Source organism: Protomyctophum parallelum (genome assembly GCF_964188405.1).
Source record: "Protomyctophum parallelum genome assembly, chromosome: 15".
Taxonomy (NCBI): Eukaryota; Metazoa; Chordata; class Actinopteri; order Myctophiformes; family Myctophidae; genus Protomyctophum; species Protomyctophum parallelum.
The window spans coordinates 47,881,312-47,896,887 of NC_139710.1; the positions used below are offsets into that span (position 1 = coordinate 47,881,312).

The 15,576-nt window shown below is 42.5% G+C and overlaps 1 protein-coding gene across 6 annotated transcripts in view; it reads left to right on the top strand.

Moving 5' to 3' along the window:
* The first annotated feature begins 8,644 nt into the window (after positions 1 to 8,644).
* The window catches only part of LOC310872363 (far upstream element-binding protein 3-like), a 37,851-nt gene continuing 30,919 nt past the window's right edge, over positions 8,645 to 15,576 (top strand). For all 6 annotated transcript variants that reach the window (XM_083784158.1, XM_083784161.1, XM_083784160.1 and 3 more), the window contains exon 1: positions 8,645 to 8,813. In XM_083784158.1, the coding sequence (XP_083640284.1) occupies positions 8,721 to 8,813 (93 nt within the window). In that variant the 5' untranslated portion in view covers positions 8,645 to 8,720. The remainder of the gene's footprint in view (positions 8,814 to 15,576) is intronic.

Consider the following 15,576-nt stretch of genomic DNA (forward strand, 5'->3'; position numbering starts at 1 on the left):
AAAGACTGATAGGCACGCACACGCGCGCGCGCGCGCGCGTGTGCGTGCACACACACACACACACACACACACACACACACACACACACACACACGCACGCACACATCTACCGTAATTAAATTTCATGGCTTGGCAATGTTCCTCTAATTGACTCCCCTGTATGAATGTAAATATGATGCAATAACAATTATAACTAATTCACTCCACATTAACAGTGACACAGCAAAGAGGAAAGACAGGAAAAACTCTAGCAATATATTCATAATAATAGTTCTGCCTCATAGAAAACTCATTCTGTATTTTTACATGGATTTACAGACAATCTAAATGTTTCAGGTACAAACATTTTTCCAAAGAATTTCATGCATTTTCCAAAACAATCAAATTATGAACAGTTGATTTTATGTTGACTATATGATTTTTCAGATCAACATGGAATGAATTCTGCACTGGCCATATAAGGAGCATATATTGAGTGTACAGGGTTTGATGAGGTCAGATCAACATATGGAATGTCAGAACAGGTCAGCTCCCTATATGGAGATCTAAGGGTGGTAGCGGGGACATTCTCTTGAGTGTACAGGGTTTGATGAGGGCCTTAATTTCCGGGCCTGCTGCCTCTAGTTTTGGGGCAGGCCCGTCTAGAGTTTGAATGGACAGGTAGCAGTCAAAAGACAGACATCGAAGAGGAAGGATGGATGGGGAAGGATCGACATATGGAATGTCAGGTCGCATTTATTATGACATTAGGGATCTGACGGACAGAAATACTGTTACATTAATTCTAACCACTAGTAAATATGGTTTAACACATAACTGTCCAAATTGTAATGTGTGTGTGTGTGTGTGTGTGTGTGTGTGTGTGTGTGTGTGTGTGTGTGTGTGTGTGTGTGTGTGTGTGTGTGTGTGTGTGTGTGTGTGTGTGTGTGTGTGTGTGTGTGTGTGTGTGTGTGTGTGTGTGTGTGTGTGTGTGTGTGTTTTGTGTGCTAAAAAAACAAGAATAAGTGAAAAGAAAGACACAGAGGTGACAAGGTCCCATATGTTTCTCATGCACACACACACACACACACACACACACACACACACACACACTCCAGAGGGTCCTAATGCCACTTAAGTGTTAGTGTTTCCTGTTGACGTCCAACAGACACTTGAAGAGCCTCATTTTCCACTTGGCAGTGCTCTTTAAACACGCACGTGCGCACGCACACACGCACATGTGCGCGCACACACACACACACACACACACACACACACACACACACACACACACACACACACACACACTCACACAGTCACACACACACAGTGAAAGACATTGTCAGATAATTGTTCACATAGAAAATGATTTGACTGAATCTCATTAAGCGCAAACATCTCTCCTCCTCCTCTATCGCCACTCGCTCTCTCTCTCACTCTGTCACTCGAACCCCTTCTCTCTCATAACCACCTATCCTTCCTCCCACCCCCCACACATTCTCTCCCCTATACTCTCTCCAGGTCACGTGTGTGGATATATGTGTCCACTGGAAAAGGTACTCAAATGTTTTACTTTAAGTAAAAGTATCAATACTAAGTAAAAGTCCGGTAATCAAAATGTACAAAGTGAGTAAAAGTGCAAAAGTACTCATTATGCAGAATGTCCCATTTCAAGTTTTCAAATGTATACATAACATTTTTAAATAGCAAATCTACAAGCTCACAATGTGTCACAATGTGACGCATTGAGAGTTTGTAGGTCAGGTATTTTCAAATGGCCAAAATGTATATAGGGCTGAAGTGGTTAATGTTTGTTTTGTAATAATAATCAAAATCTACAAAGATATAGTAGCTTAACTACAGTTTTCAAATAATTGTAGTGGAGTAGTAAGTACAAGTACAATATTTGCTTCTGAAATGTAGTGGGGAAAAAACTATTATTTTAAAAACGTTTTAAGAATATTGACATTATCCGATCTGCAAGCACACAACGTTGTAGATTTCACTACTTTTGTGCTACACGCTTGTATGATGAAATGTAGGGCATGTGGAAGAATGATATGGTTGCTTTATATCTAGCCTTTATATTTTAGCATCAACTCATGATACTTATATAATATAATACATTGTGGTATTTGATAGCTTGTATAAGAGCCTAGGGCTGTATTTTGCGTGCAGGTCTTATTCCCTAACTTGAGTAAACTAAAGACCTGGAGGCGTGATCAATGCCATTTGGCTATTCTGAGTGGCCAAAGAGCATTGACCACGCTACAATAAGACCTGGTACTTAAGACACGCAAAATACAGCCCCAGAAGTCTCCAGATCTCCACTAAGGCCTAATAGCCATTGTTTATGTTACACCTTCACCCGTTCTATCTTGTTGTGGTTCCGTTTGTCCTTGAAGCATCCACAGAATAACTTTCTCTGCCCTGTGCAGAACTACCGTACTACACTGACCAGAGTGTTATATTGTAATTATTCTACCCATCATGTACATAAAGCATAAACATTATATATATATATATATATATATATATATATTATACTATTATATAGAATATTGTCTCGACTCCTATTTGCCTCGTCGATTATTGATTGATCCAGAATTCCACGACAGCATCCATTTAGGAAAAGACATGATTGTCTTGCTGGTTGCTGCCAACCAATCATATTATTTGTCTCACACAACTTTTGTTCTCTGGCCAAAGTCTGTCTCCATACAGCCTACTATGGTAAGTTAATAAAATCTTCATTAATTATTTATTTTGTTAAAGAAAGTTAAAGAAAGTTAAAGCTTGATGGCTGGGACAGTGGCTTGCACAGATAGACACTATCTGTGCACGCCACTGCTGGGAACTCTGTCTGTGGCAGTGAGCGGCCAGCCTCATTCTCCTGGCTGCTGTCATATCACTCATTCTTTGTAGCCCCCTTGCAGACGCTTGTAACGTTCTAGTTCTGGTTGCACGTTCTCGTTCTGGTCGTTGTTTAGTACAACAGCATGGTATAGCACCCATGATTCAGGATTTGTTTGTTTTTTTGTCTTTTACAGTACACCCTATTTTCCATATACAGCATACAAGAAAAAAGACACACTTATACCATACCCATCCAAAGTCATAAAAAGGTAAAAGAGAGAACATAACACGGACAAAAATAGACACTCTGATGACATCAGTACTAGTAGTGATGACGAGGATAAAGAGAGGGGGAAAGAAAACTGTTCCACTGACCACTGTTAAAGGTATATTCAGTGATTTTACTCAAAAAACCTTAGGTTTCGTTTTTGGCTGTGGGACCCAGCCTTTCGTCCAATCAGGATAGAGAGTCAAAAACAAAACCTAAGGTTTTTTGACACCCAGGGGTTAACTGGGGAGTGGGGACAGGGAGGAACTCCTTATATGGCCAGCACACTATAGTAGGGAGGATTATCACAACAAAACAAAACAATAAGTGATATTTGAATTAAGTGAAATCACTGAATATACCTTTAAACTGAAAGGGGGAAGTCCCACATGCTGTCTTCACTAATGCAGCAAAAAAAATGTTTAATGCAGATCCACCACTCGGACCTTCTTTAATCCTATGCACCTGTATCAAGTTGACCCATGAACTCATGGTATTTGAAGTCACTGACTTATTTCAGCACTGTTCCTCTCAGTCCTCAGAGTTATAGTGTGTCCCATAAGTCAGTGGTGTTGGACCAAGTGCTGGTCCTTGAGGAGGTTCCAGGTGGTGACTCCCCAGCTAAATGATGGAGAGTTGGTAACGGGAATTGACCCTTATAGATCTTTAACTCTCGAGAGCGTATGCTCTCAAGAGGGCGTATGAGAGCGTATGCTCTCGAGAATCAAATAATTGTTAAACATCTGCATTACTTACGGTAATTTATAAGAAGTCTACACAATTAGAGAATATAATGTATGAATACAGCATGGAATTGTGGACAACATCCTAGCCAATGATATAACAAAATATTCTAGGTTTTGGGTCTGAGAGGCTAAATGTCATCAAATGGTAGTCCGTGGCTCAAATGCCGAATAAATAATGGTTTTTATATGAAAAAGGTTTAAAACCACCGTTATAAGTGATAAACTCCGTTTTCGTATATAGCATTTAGCGCAAGCCCTGCAACCCCAATGAGTTTGTCCTTCACCAACAGGAGCAAGTTACAAAGTGATGAATGAATGATTATTTTAAACAACAGAATGAAAATAGCAGATCTACAGCTCACAACATGTCATCGCGAGGCATTATGAACTTGTAGAATGGCTATTTTCACTATGTCACTATGTCAATCTGCTTATCAATGAATCAATTAAACTCTATTAGTGAAATTAGAATCTTTGGTATTCATTTTTGGGAATAATTGCCCAGCCCTACCATGCACCATCATAAGAAAAGACACAAAAACTGAAACTGGTCAAACCAACCAGCCCAACGCAAAATGTAATTTAATATTCCCACGTCTGGATATTGTAGCTTGTCAAGTATATCGCCCTATGCCTCCTGCATCTTGGCCAATTCGAAGCGGGTGGGCCAGGACCAATTCCTGTACGGTATATAGCGCATATAGCAGTGGGCATATTCCACTGAAGAATCAGCCATTCATTCTTCCCATAGAGATTCACAAAAAATATTTATATCAATTATTTTAAGCCTAGAATCAAGCCATCCAGGTGAATCAAGACATTGAATCAAGACATCACCATAAAACATTTGTTTCTGTGGGGAAAAAGGAAATTAAAACCACTAAACAAAGGGTATTTATTAAATGTAGTATATCATATAATTAAACATTTAAAAACAAATCACAGAATTTATGGTCATGATTCTCCATGATCCTGGATTTTGCTGTGGAACCAGAAGACCACACCCACTGCTATGCCCTGGCCTATAATATATCCTACATAATTCTAAGCGTGAGTGTTTCCCAAGTGGTCTGACCCCCTGCAGTGAAAACACTCTGACTCCATTTCAACACAAATTGTCATTTTCTCCTCTATCTATATGGTTTCTGCAGAGTTGTTGTTGTGCAATAACAGACAGACGATATATCAGTATATATTTATAGATAGGAGTGCTCTCTGCTCTCTGTTCTCTGCTCGTGTGTGTGTGTGTGTGTGTGTGTGTGTGTGTGTGTGTGTGTGTGTGTGTGTGTGTGTGTGTGTGTGTGCGTGTGCGTGTTCGTGCGCGTGCGCGTGCGCGTGTGCGTGTGTCTGTCTGCCTGCCTACCTCTGCCACTCTTTCTGGAAAATATTGCACAGATCGCTTGATGTACAATTTTACAGAAGGATGGTCTTCCTGCTTGGACTGTCGCACCTCCAGCGGTGCCCTGCATGGTGCATGGCAGGGGCGTCCTCTTCCCTGAGCCAGGCCTAAACCTGGCCGCATATATACCAAAAAGGACGTTTTGCTGCAGGGTCATCAGCCGGGGACTGGGGAGCACCATTGACCATTCATGGACGTTTCGCCCATTAATTAACCAGAACGTCTCCTGGTGGCGGGGCAGTGAACAGGGACGTCTCCTTGACACCCGGGCCCTGCAGTGCAACTTATTTTGATGTTCCCCCCCAAGTCTTGTCTCTATTCTACATATACTGCTATCTTGCGCCACCCTTTACCCCTTATCCCTAAACGTATTTGCCTTTTTTTGTATTTTAACATACAGTAGTTCAAATAGCTGATCTACAATCTCACAACGTGTCGATGAAGATTGGCTATAGTTGAACTATTTTGAAATGTTTAAAATAGTAAAAAATAAAAAAAGTCAAATACGTTTAGGGATAAGGTGTAAGACAGGGGTGGTGCAAGATAGGGCCCATACTGTATGTATACTGTAGGTACCACCCTTCACCATCCACCACCCTATAGTACAGTATACACCATCCACCACCCTTATACCACCCTATAGTACAGTATACACCATCCACCACCCTTATACCACCCTATAGTACAGTATACACCATCCACCACCCTTATACCACCCTATAGTACAGTATACACCATCCACCACCCTTATACCACCCTATAGTACAGTATACACCATCCACCACCCTTATACCACCCTATAGTATAGTATACACCATCCACCACCCTGTCCGACCCCGGCCCACACCTTGCCTAATGCACCCAACCAACCCACCACCCCTACACTCCTACACGTGACCCCCCAAAATAATCATATTTGAACTGGGGACCACCCCACCCTGACAAGAACTTGGAATTGTAGGAGTTGAGGCATTACATTAAAGGTCTACTCTCATACTCCACTTTTAGGTGATAAGTGACAGAGACATGTGTTTGGGTGAGTCCTTACCACTGTGTCATCATGATGACGTCATGTTATAGTTTTCGTCGGTCTGCACCTTATCACCTAAAATTGTAGAGTATGAATAGGCTTTTAGTTTGACGCGGTTCCACATATAACCGATAAAGCTCACGCAAGGCATTGTGAGCTTGCAAAGATCGGCTATTATTTGACAATTTGTCCAATGTTTGACCAGTTTTACATAGTTTGTTGATTACTTTTGTTGCAGTAATGGATTTCTCTTTTTTTCCTTAGGTATAAAAAATGTCTTAAAGGTCCTTCAATTGTCACTTTACTGTGATCTGAGGACCCCTCCAACATCACATGGGGAGTCTGGGGACCCCCCCTGTGCAGAACCAGCACCAGCAGATGGACCACAGATTCCAGATTCTTTCTCTTTATTCTTTATTCTCCCCAGCCCCCCCCCTCTCTCCATGGCTGCTCATTTCAGATCAGCACAGTAATACATTCATGGCTCTCCAATCCTCCCAGTGGGAGACTGGAGGGGGGGTTACTGGGGTGTGTCACTATTGTTGGGAACTATATAGATTTGTCTATTGGATCCCGCCCCTCTCTACTACGCCCAGCACCCGCTCACGCACGCACGCACGCACGCACGCACGCACGCACGCACGCACGCACGCACGCACACACACGATTTACAATTTAGGCATTTAGCAGACGCTCTTAATCCAGAGCGACTTACATTAAGCAAGAACAAAAAAGCATGGGAATACATCACATAAAAAGCATTCATCATGAAACATGCGTAAGCTAAGAAAGTATCAGTGGAATATCTATATAATGAAACTATACATATAAACTATACATATATACTACTATGCTATACATATGTACTATGACGTGCTATGACTACATACAATGCAATTATAGTGCTGTCTACATAACATGCTATAAGTCTGTATCAAATGCTATCTAAGTCTACAGAAATGCTATCTAAGGGGGTAGGGTAAGTGCTATGGGCCATGATGGAGTCCGAAAAGGTGGGTTTTCAGACTACGGCGGAAGATTGGGAGTGATGCTGCAGTTCTGACTGCAGTGGGAAGTGCATTCCACAGTTTTGGAGCCAGAAGGGAGAAGAGTTTGGGACGTGTGGAGCGTTGTCCCGGCGTTTTTAGTGAGGGTACTTCCAGCTTCCCTGCGTTGGCTGATCTGAGTGTGTGGGAGGGTTTGTAGGGTTCAATCATACTTGCAAGATATGGGGGAGCCATACCTTTGGTTGCTTTGAATGCCAGCATCAGAGTTTTGTATTCTGTGCGGGCAGCGACCGGGAGCCAGTGGAGGGAGCGGAGCAGGGGGGAGACATGTGAGAATTTTGGCTGGTTGAAGACCAAGCGAGCTGCGGCATTTTGGATCAGCTGGAGAGGCTTAAGTGCACATGCTGGTAGGCTATTAAGGAGGGAGTTACAATAGTCGGGTTTTGACAAGACTATGTTGTCTGGATTAGGAGCTGGGCTGATTCCTGGGTGAGGAACGGTCTAATTCGTCGTATGTTATAGAGTGTGAACCTACAGGATCGAGTGACACACACACACACACACACACACACACACACACACACACACACACACACACACACACACACACACACTCACACACACACACACACACACACACACACACACACACACACACACACACACACACACACACACACACACACACACACACAGCCTTGAACATGAGCTGCTATATGTACAGCACCTTGAGCTATATTCTGTTCTAGTGTGAAAGGGGATATATATATATATATATATATATATATATTATATACTCAGTATGTGTACATATTGTACAGCACTAAATCAGTTTCTCTGAGGCGAATGTATACGGTAGCCTATCTGTGTGTCTAGATTATGGTCTTGATAACGAATTTGTCAAGACTTGTTTCCTTATGTGGTCCTCCATTTTCAATTAATCTGTGTGTGCGTGTGCGTGTGCGTGTGTGTGTGTGTGTGAATACACACATTATAGCGCGCGCGCACACACACACACACGCACACACACACACAGTCACACACACACACACACACACACACACACACACACACACACACACACACACACACACACACACACACACACACACACACACACACACACACACACACAAATACCGGTATGTATATATATACGCACACACGGAGCTGCCGGAGCTGACCGCAAGAGGCGCCAGACTCCAGGGGGGGCCGCCGCCCGCCGCCCTGCCCTGCCGCGTCACGCGAGCCGACGAGAGTGTGCACGCGGAAGCGGAAGCGGAAACGGCGTGTCGCCGTAGCCAACAGCTGAGCAGCGTTGTGTGCTAATGTGCGCTAGCCACACTAGCACTAGCCAGGCAGCAGCATTAGCTTTAGCAGCGGAGCTAGCAGTGAGTCTGTTGAGTTCAGTGGAGTGAGTAGTCAGTGTGTCAGTATGATGGCGGAGCTGGTGCAGGGACAGGCCGCGCTGGGCCAGCCGGGGCTGAAGTCAGACGGCCTGGCCGATGCTTTACAGAGGGCCCGGCAGGTAAAAAAACAAAAAAATAACATCTTCCTAAAAAAAAAACCCGGGGCTCGAAACCCCCACGACGACACGGCCGAAAGAGCGGACCGCTCAGACGCGGAACAAACACTTTTATTCGAACTCGACCCAAATGTACTCTCGCTGCTTGGTAGTTTCTTGCAAAGCTTGTGTGCTATGAACGAACCACATACTCTCTCACTCGCTCTCTCTCTCACTCTGTCACACATACACACACAAACACACACGCATACTACTAGCTATGCTAACTAGCTCGGCAAAGCGGTTTAGGAGTTGTGGACGAGGCCACTTGTTGCTGTGTTTGCAGACAGGGTTGTTGTCAGAGTTCACAGTGTTGAGTTTGGAGTTTGAAACAATGTCGAGAGAGCAGGGGCAGAAGTTTGGACACACGTGTCACTCACACACGCACTCAAACTCAGAGAGAGAGACACACACACACAACCTGTTGGCTGCTAACTTAGCTGGCCAAAGTTAAAGGGACTCGACCCCCACGGCCTAAAGAGGGCTTAAATCCACACACAATCACTGTTGGATCGAAGCCGTCGTTGTTGTGGTTTTTTGTTTTTGTGTGGACGTAAATGAAAGTAAGTGATCGGGGGCTGTGTAATAGTTGTGGTTGGACTCCCCCTCCCCCTCTATAGCCAGCCACGGTGTTTACTGTAACACAAAAACTAGGCTGCCGTTATGCAACGCCAGTCCACAGCCCCATATATGTTCCGTGGGGGTGTGTCTGTGTCTGCCTATACATACATTTAACAGTTTTAATACTTCATATGACGCGAAGTTTGGCCTGGGAGCACGGAGAGAGACGATTGACCAGAAATACTTTAATAAGAACGCAGTTGTCTTGAAATGGTGAACCATATGTTGGGAGTATTTTACAGAAATGGCTTGCTTAAACCGCAATCTGGCTCTGATTCCTGAAGGCCCAGAAAGTAGTACTTATCAGTTGATATCAGTGGATACTTATCAATTGATTTAGTTTGTTGCATTGGTGGTGCAGTAGTGAGAGGAGGACGTGGCACTTCATCAGTGAACGTACTATGTTGAGTAGGTTTAGTGACTGAGACAGTACCGGCCCGGGTTGATCATGTGTGATGTCATTAAGTGGAAGTGAGACAGTGATTATAGGATCTGTGGCGCTGCAACTAAAGCAGCTTCTGCACACGCACACGCACACACACTCTCTCTCACGTTTTCAACCAGTATCAGTTTTTACTGTTAGTTGTTAGGCAGGTGGGATTGGAATCCGACCCAAACCCCGACCGGCACTTTTGGTAACTTTCCACTTGGATCGACCCCTAGAGCTAGCGAGGGTATTTTGAGTTAATATTGATACTGCCAAATATATGTGTGTGTGTGTGTGTGTGTGTGTGTGTGTGTGTGTGTGTGTGTGTGTGTGTGCGTGCACCAGGGACATGACAAACCATTGCATTTCTGTTTTAAATGAAAGGCTATTTAAAATAACTGTAGCTAAGTCATTAATAACGCTTCCAATACCATTGTGTATTTTGTGTTTACTCTAAAAGTTTGGCAGTATAGCTTATATTCAAAGTGTTGCAAATTGCCATTGTATAAGTTAGGGCTGGGCAATTAACCAAATATCTAGTCTTATCGAGTCTTAATTAATAACTGTAAAACCACAATGTTTGAGTGCATGCTCTGCACACAGCGATATATGAGTGAATGAATGCCTCTGTTGTGCACACTTGTCCGCACGCCTGTGTTTGTATGTCTGGAACCCAGCTGAGCTCAGAAATGATTAGGCATTTTTTTATATATATATATATATATATATATATTATATAGCAGGTTTTTCAACCAGTGGTCTTTGTGGTTCCAGGTGTCCCCCCAGCTTTATGATGGAAAGTTGCGAACCAAATGGACCCTTATTAGATCTTTAACCCATTTAGACCTGAGGACGATTCTACAAATGTCTTCTAAATCCTGACAGTTTTCTGAAAAACCTGTCAGTGGTACTCAAACTATTTCATGTCAAGGACCTCAAAAATATATGTAATTGGCCGCCGACCCCCATCTGAAAACATGTTCCAGAAGCAAAGATTTGAGTTAAAAATGTTCGCTCCGCAATATATATTCAAAGATTTGCTCCACATTTTCACGATTTTTCAAAAATAGCAGATCTACAAGATATGAGCTAGTAAATCTGCTATTTTTCAATAGCTAAAGTATAAAATAATGCTTAAAACACCAAGGGGTTCCCGTTTTTGAATGGGTTAACTCACTCTTGCGAGCATAAAATGAAACCAAATGGACCCTGATCGCTCTATTTGGTTTCATTTTACACTCAAGTAGAGGTAAAACGGGTCCAATTTGATCAACCCGTATCCAAATAGACCCGCAAAAAAATTACCCAGAACCGAATGGACCCGCTGCTATTATTAGAATTCTAGCGCCGAGCTTGACAATCACAGAGCTGTCAAATGGAACCGAACGGAGCCGCTATTATAATAAATATGAGGACCGTACCCATACAAAACCAGAAAACCCAAATGACAGAATGCCGACGTCATTATTGCACTCTACAGTACAGCGTAGGTCTTGTAGTTGGTTGCGCATGAATGTTGCACTCGCATCTAAGCTTCATGGAAACTGAAGCGTGTACAGGCACAATGTCGCCGTGCACGCAACTAAGTATAATGTATATGAGTATTTCACCCTCAACGTTAAAAAGATTATCCGGAATACCCGCAATATATGTAAAGGTCACTCCACCAAATGGACTACTTCAGACTACAACAGACATGGCATAAGTTGGCAGTTAGTTCAGCATGTAGTTTACGTCCAAGCATAGGCATGGTAACACCCCGCCTGCCTGTGATTGGCCTACCGACACTGCCCGTCTTGACTCTACTCCGAGGTGGATATAGCTATGCTGGATACAGTGGAGTCTGATGCAAGGTTTACTCCGTGGTGTGGTGGGAAATAATACAAGTGGTATGGTATGATGCAAGAGAACTAAAACTTGTAACTTTTATAGAAGAGGCAAACTAATATTGTTTATGCCGTTTGCTTTGACGTAATAATTGATTGAACATGCACACCGTAATATGATTTGATTTGGGTGTGTTCTAAAATGAAGTGTTTGTGTCGATTATTGTGTAATTTGTTTATATGTGTAAACTTGGAACATTATTGTACTATAAAAAGGTCTACCGGTATTTTCCCTTCACCTTTATCCTTTTTAGTGTAATAGTATTAGTTTACTAATTGGATTAATACACGATAATCAACACTAACACTTTATTTAGAACACACAAAACATACAAGTTAGTTACAAGGCTGCATTCTGTAGCTGTCATTCTCTTGTATTATTTATTTCTCAATCTCACCATGGAGTAACCTCACTCTCCACACCAGGATGCAGCAGTAGCTGGGTTGCAAGAGCCCGTCCGTGTTGCCAGGTCTGCTTATTATAAGAAACTTTGGTTTGTTTTCCTGTAAAGTCGCCCTATAAATATTCATAGTCGCAGGTTGCTTTTGGCTCGTTTCTGAAGTATAATAGCTTATTTGGGTTTGCTTACAAGATTTTTGAAAATAGCTGATGTAATGGGGCTCAACCAATTTGCGCTAGCTTTTATTTGGAGTTGATCAATTAGTACGTGCCCATCGGCCTACTTGAGAACGATGTAACTTGGGAACCTAATAATACCTGTTGTCAACTTGTCATTGCACCTGTTTTAACTGTCTGTCTGTGTCCCACATGGAGATTTCTGTATCTGCCTGTGAGTGTGTCTGAAGAGGGCAAACTAACTGAAAAGTGGACTGGTTAAGTAATCACCAGTAAGGTGTGGTGTTGGCAATCAATTGGCTGAGGCAGAGGCTGGAAATTGCACAGGTGAGGTGACTTGGCCTCATTAGGCCCACTGGCAGAGCCTGACCAGAGCCTTTTGTGGTGGACCTGGACAACCGTGGGTCCGACCGACTTGATACCGGGTACTGCACCGCGTGGGTGTGGAACGCGTGTGTCGAATTTGAAGTCGGTGGGGTAAACGGTTCTCGAGTTACGTGCATTACAACTGTACACATGGCATATTTATAGTTGGATTGAGAATATGGTATCTAGTTCAAATGTGCGACTGGCTTATTTAGAAGTGCTTCTGCACCACTAGCAGACGAGAGGTCAACTCTACGGCGCCTTTACCCCCTCTTCAGCACCCAAGGTTATCGTCGGGCTCTAGCCTTTCTGGACCCGACCGAGTAGGTTTGTTTGGTGTTCGACATTCGACTAGAAGTCACGGTAAAGCAAGGTTATGCCTGCGCATATTTGTACAACTACAATCCATAAACTTGGAATTCCCGGCTGCCTTCTCGCGCACCAGTGTCTCTAACCTCTGGGTTAGACAACACTCCATTTTTGGGCATAGCGGCAATGGCAACTCCTTATGACTAACTGACTCATAGTGACATGAGCGTGACAACGTGGTCCACCGGCCAACCTGCCAATTTTACTGATTTATTTTGACTAGTAATTGTTGTCTTTATTGTTAGGCCATGCACAAAACAACCTCATACAAGCTAATAAACAGACTCAGAGTGTGAATGGAGGTTTATAATTGGCTAGCTTTAGCTTTACATGGAGGGTGAGCAAATTATACAGTAACTTCATCCATATACTGTTCAATATTAAAAACACAATTTAATTATTTGCATGACAATCATCAATTGAAATGTTATCATGACAGCCTTAGACACCTGTAAGTTGTGGTAGACTCTAATGGTATCCTTGAGTTAGTAATTGGAGATGGTAATTGGTAACCAGGAATGATTTAACCTGGGCCACCCTTTTTTAGGCCCCTTGTATTACCCAGCATTGCACTTTCCACAGAGCTTATCTACAGTCGGTACGTAATTGAACCTCCAATTTACAATTACAAATTTGGTACCTGTATTGTGCCAAATATAAGACGACCCCAATTTTTCAAGACTAATTTGTGGAAGAAAGAACATTGAATGTCAAATAGTCTAGTCCCCGATTATAATGCGTTTTTTTTAGGATATAAAAAAACATGGTCTTATATTCAGGACAATAGGGTAATTAATCATTATCAGATGAGTAACGGCCACCAACCCTAGTCAACAGTAGTCAAGTAAACAGACTAGTAGCTAAACATCTAACCTAGCATCTGTGTAAAGGAAACAACATGCTTGGCGTCTGTGGACAAGCTTACTATGTAAAATAAATAAAAAGTAACCAACATGCCTAACGTTTATCTAAACAAGAATGACTCAGTCATACCTGGCAGGTGCAGAAAGCTCTCGTTTATGAACATTTACAGTAATCAAATGGTGTGCCGCAGCCTCTACCTCACAGAGTTTTATGCCGTTCAGACTTTTGGTTTTATGGCCCTGGGTACGTCTCCCATTGGCTTGGAGGCAGCCTAGAGACGAGGGAGCAATCATGGAAAAGTGTTTACTACAGTTGCTACTAGAGGTAGTAGCAAATGTAGTCCAGGCGCTTTTCAAGCACCTGGCAAGAAGGCAACACGTGTGTTAGGAGAGTGATTGGAGTCTCCAGCTGAAAATGAGGTGTGAGTCTGTAGTCCTGTAGCCGGGGAGCCACAGTTATTTATACTTATTACATTATTATTATGTATTACACTAGTACACTTATTACACCATTACACTTTTACACTATTGCACTTATTACACTATTACACTTATTACACTATTACAAAATTACACTTATTACACTATTACAGTTACTACTATCTCTATTATCGTGATGCCATGAAAAAAGACAAATGTGAGGTCAAATGTAATCTACTTCAATATATCTGAAATCAGTTGAGTCATCAAGTTAGCTGGTGTGTATTTTTATTTTAGCACAACTAATCTCAGATTTGGGCAGACAAGTCACACACTGGCAGCCTAGAACCATCTCCACTTAGGGATGTATCGCTTGTAGATCTGCATTGTTCTGCTGCATGAAAACATCTCACACACACATGAAGATGAAGAGAGATGGATAGAGAGGTGACAGAAGCAGCAGCACTGCTCTTTTCTTTTCTCAACTCTTTGTTGTCACCGCTCAAGGTTTCGCAGCTGCCCTCAGTGTGTGTGTGTGTGTGTGTGTGTGTGTTTGTGTGTGTGTCTGATGATTATTTGAATTTGTAAGAAGTGTTGTGTTGCTATGTAAGCCGGTTAAGGCTACCAGGGTGAGCTAGCAGCTAGCCAACCTCTTATCGGGGTCTGTAACACGAGTTTAAGGCTAGTCTACATAGTGATGAGTACCTTTCACCTTTGAATCCATACGGTACTCTGTACCTGGGAATCGGATTCGGTACGATACCTTTTTCTTTACCTTTTTTATTTTATTGACCCTGTATTTTAAAATATTTTGTGCCAGGGACCCCCATTCAAGAAATATTCAAAACTGTCCCATTTTGGCAAGATCTGTTGTGATCTACAAGCTTGTACTGTACATGCTATTTTCAAATGGCCAATGTATAGGGTTAAAGTAGTTGAGCTGTTGAACTGATTTTGATGCTGATGCTGGACCCCACATTGACTCTTAAGACAGCTCAACATCATCTTACAAGTCAACGTCATAATAGTAGGCTTACTGTAGTCTTGTTGATGTGACTATATTACTGTTACCATGTCTGCTATTGTATATAAGTGTTCGTCTGCTATAGAATATAGATATTTTACGGCCAGAGCTATGGATACTGTTGAAGGATTATCATATTCTTACCTTATCTTAGTTTTTCTTCTTGACAGCTCA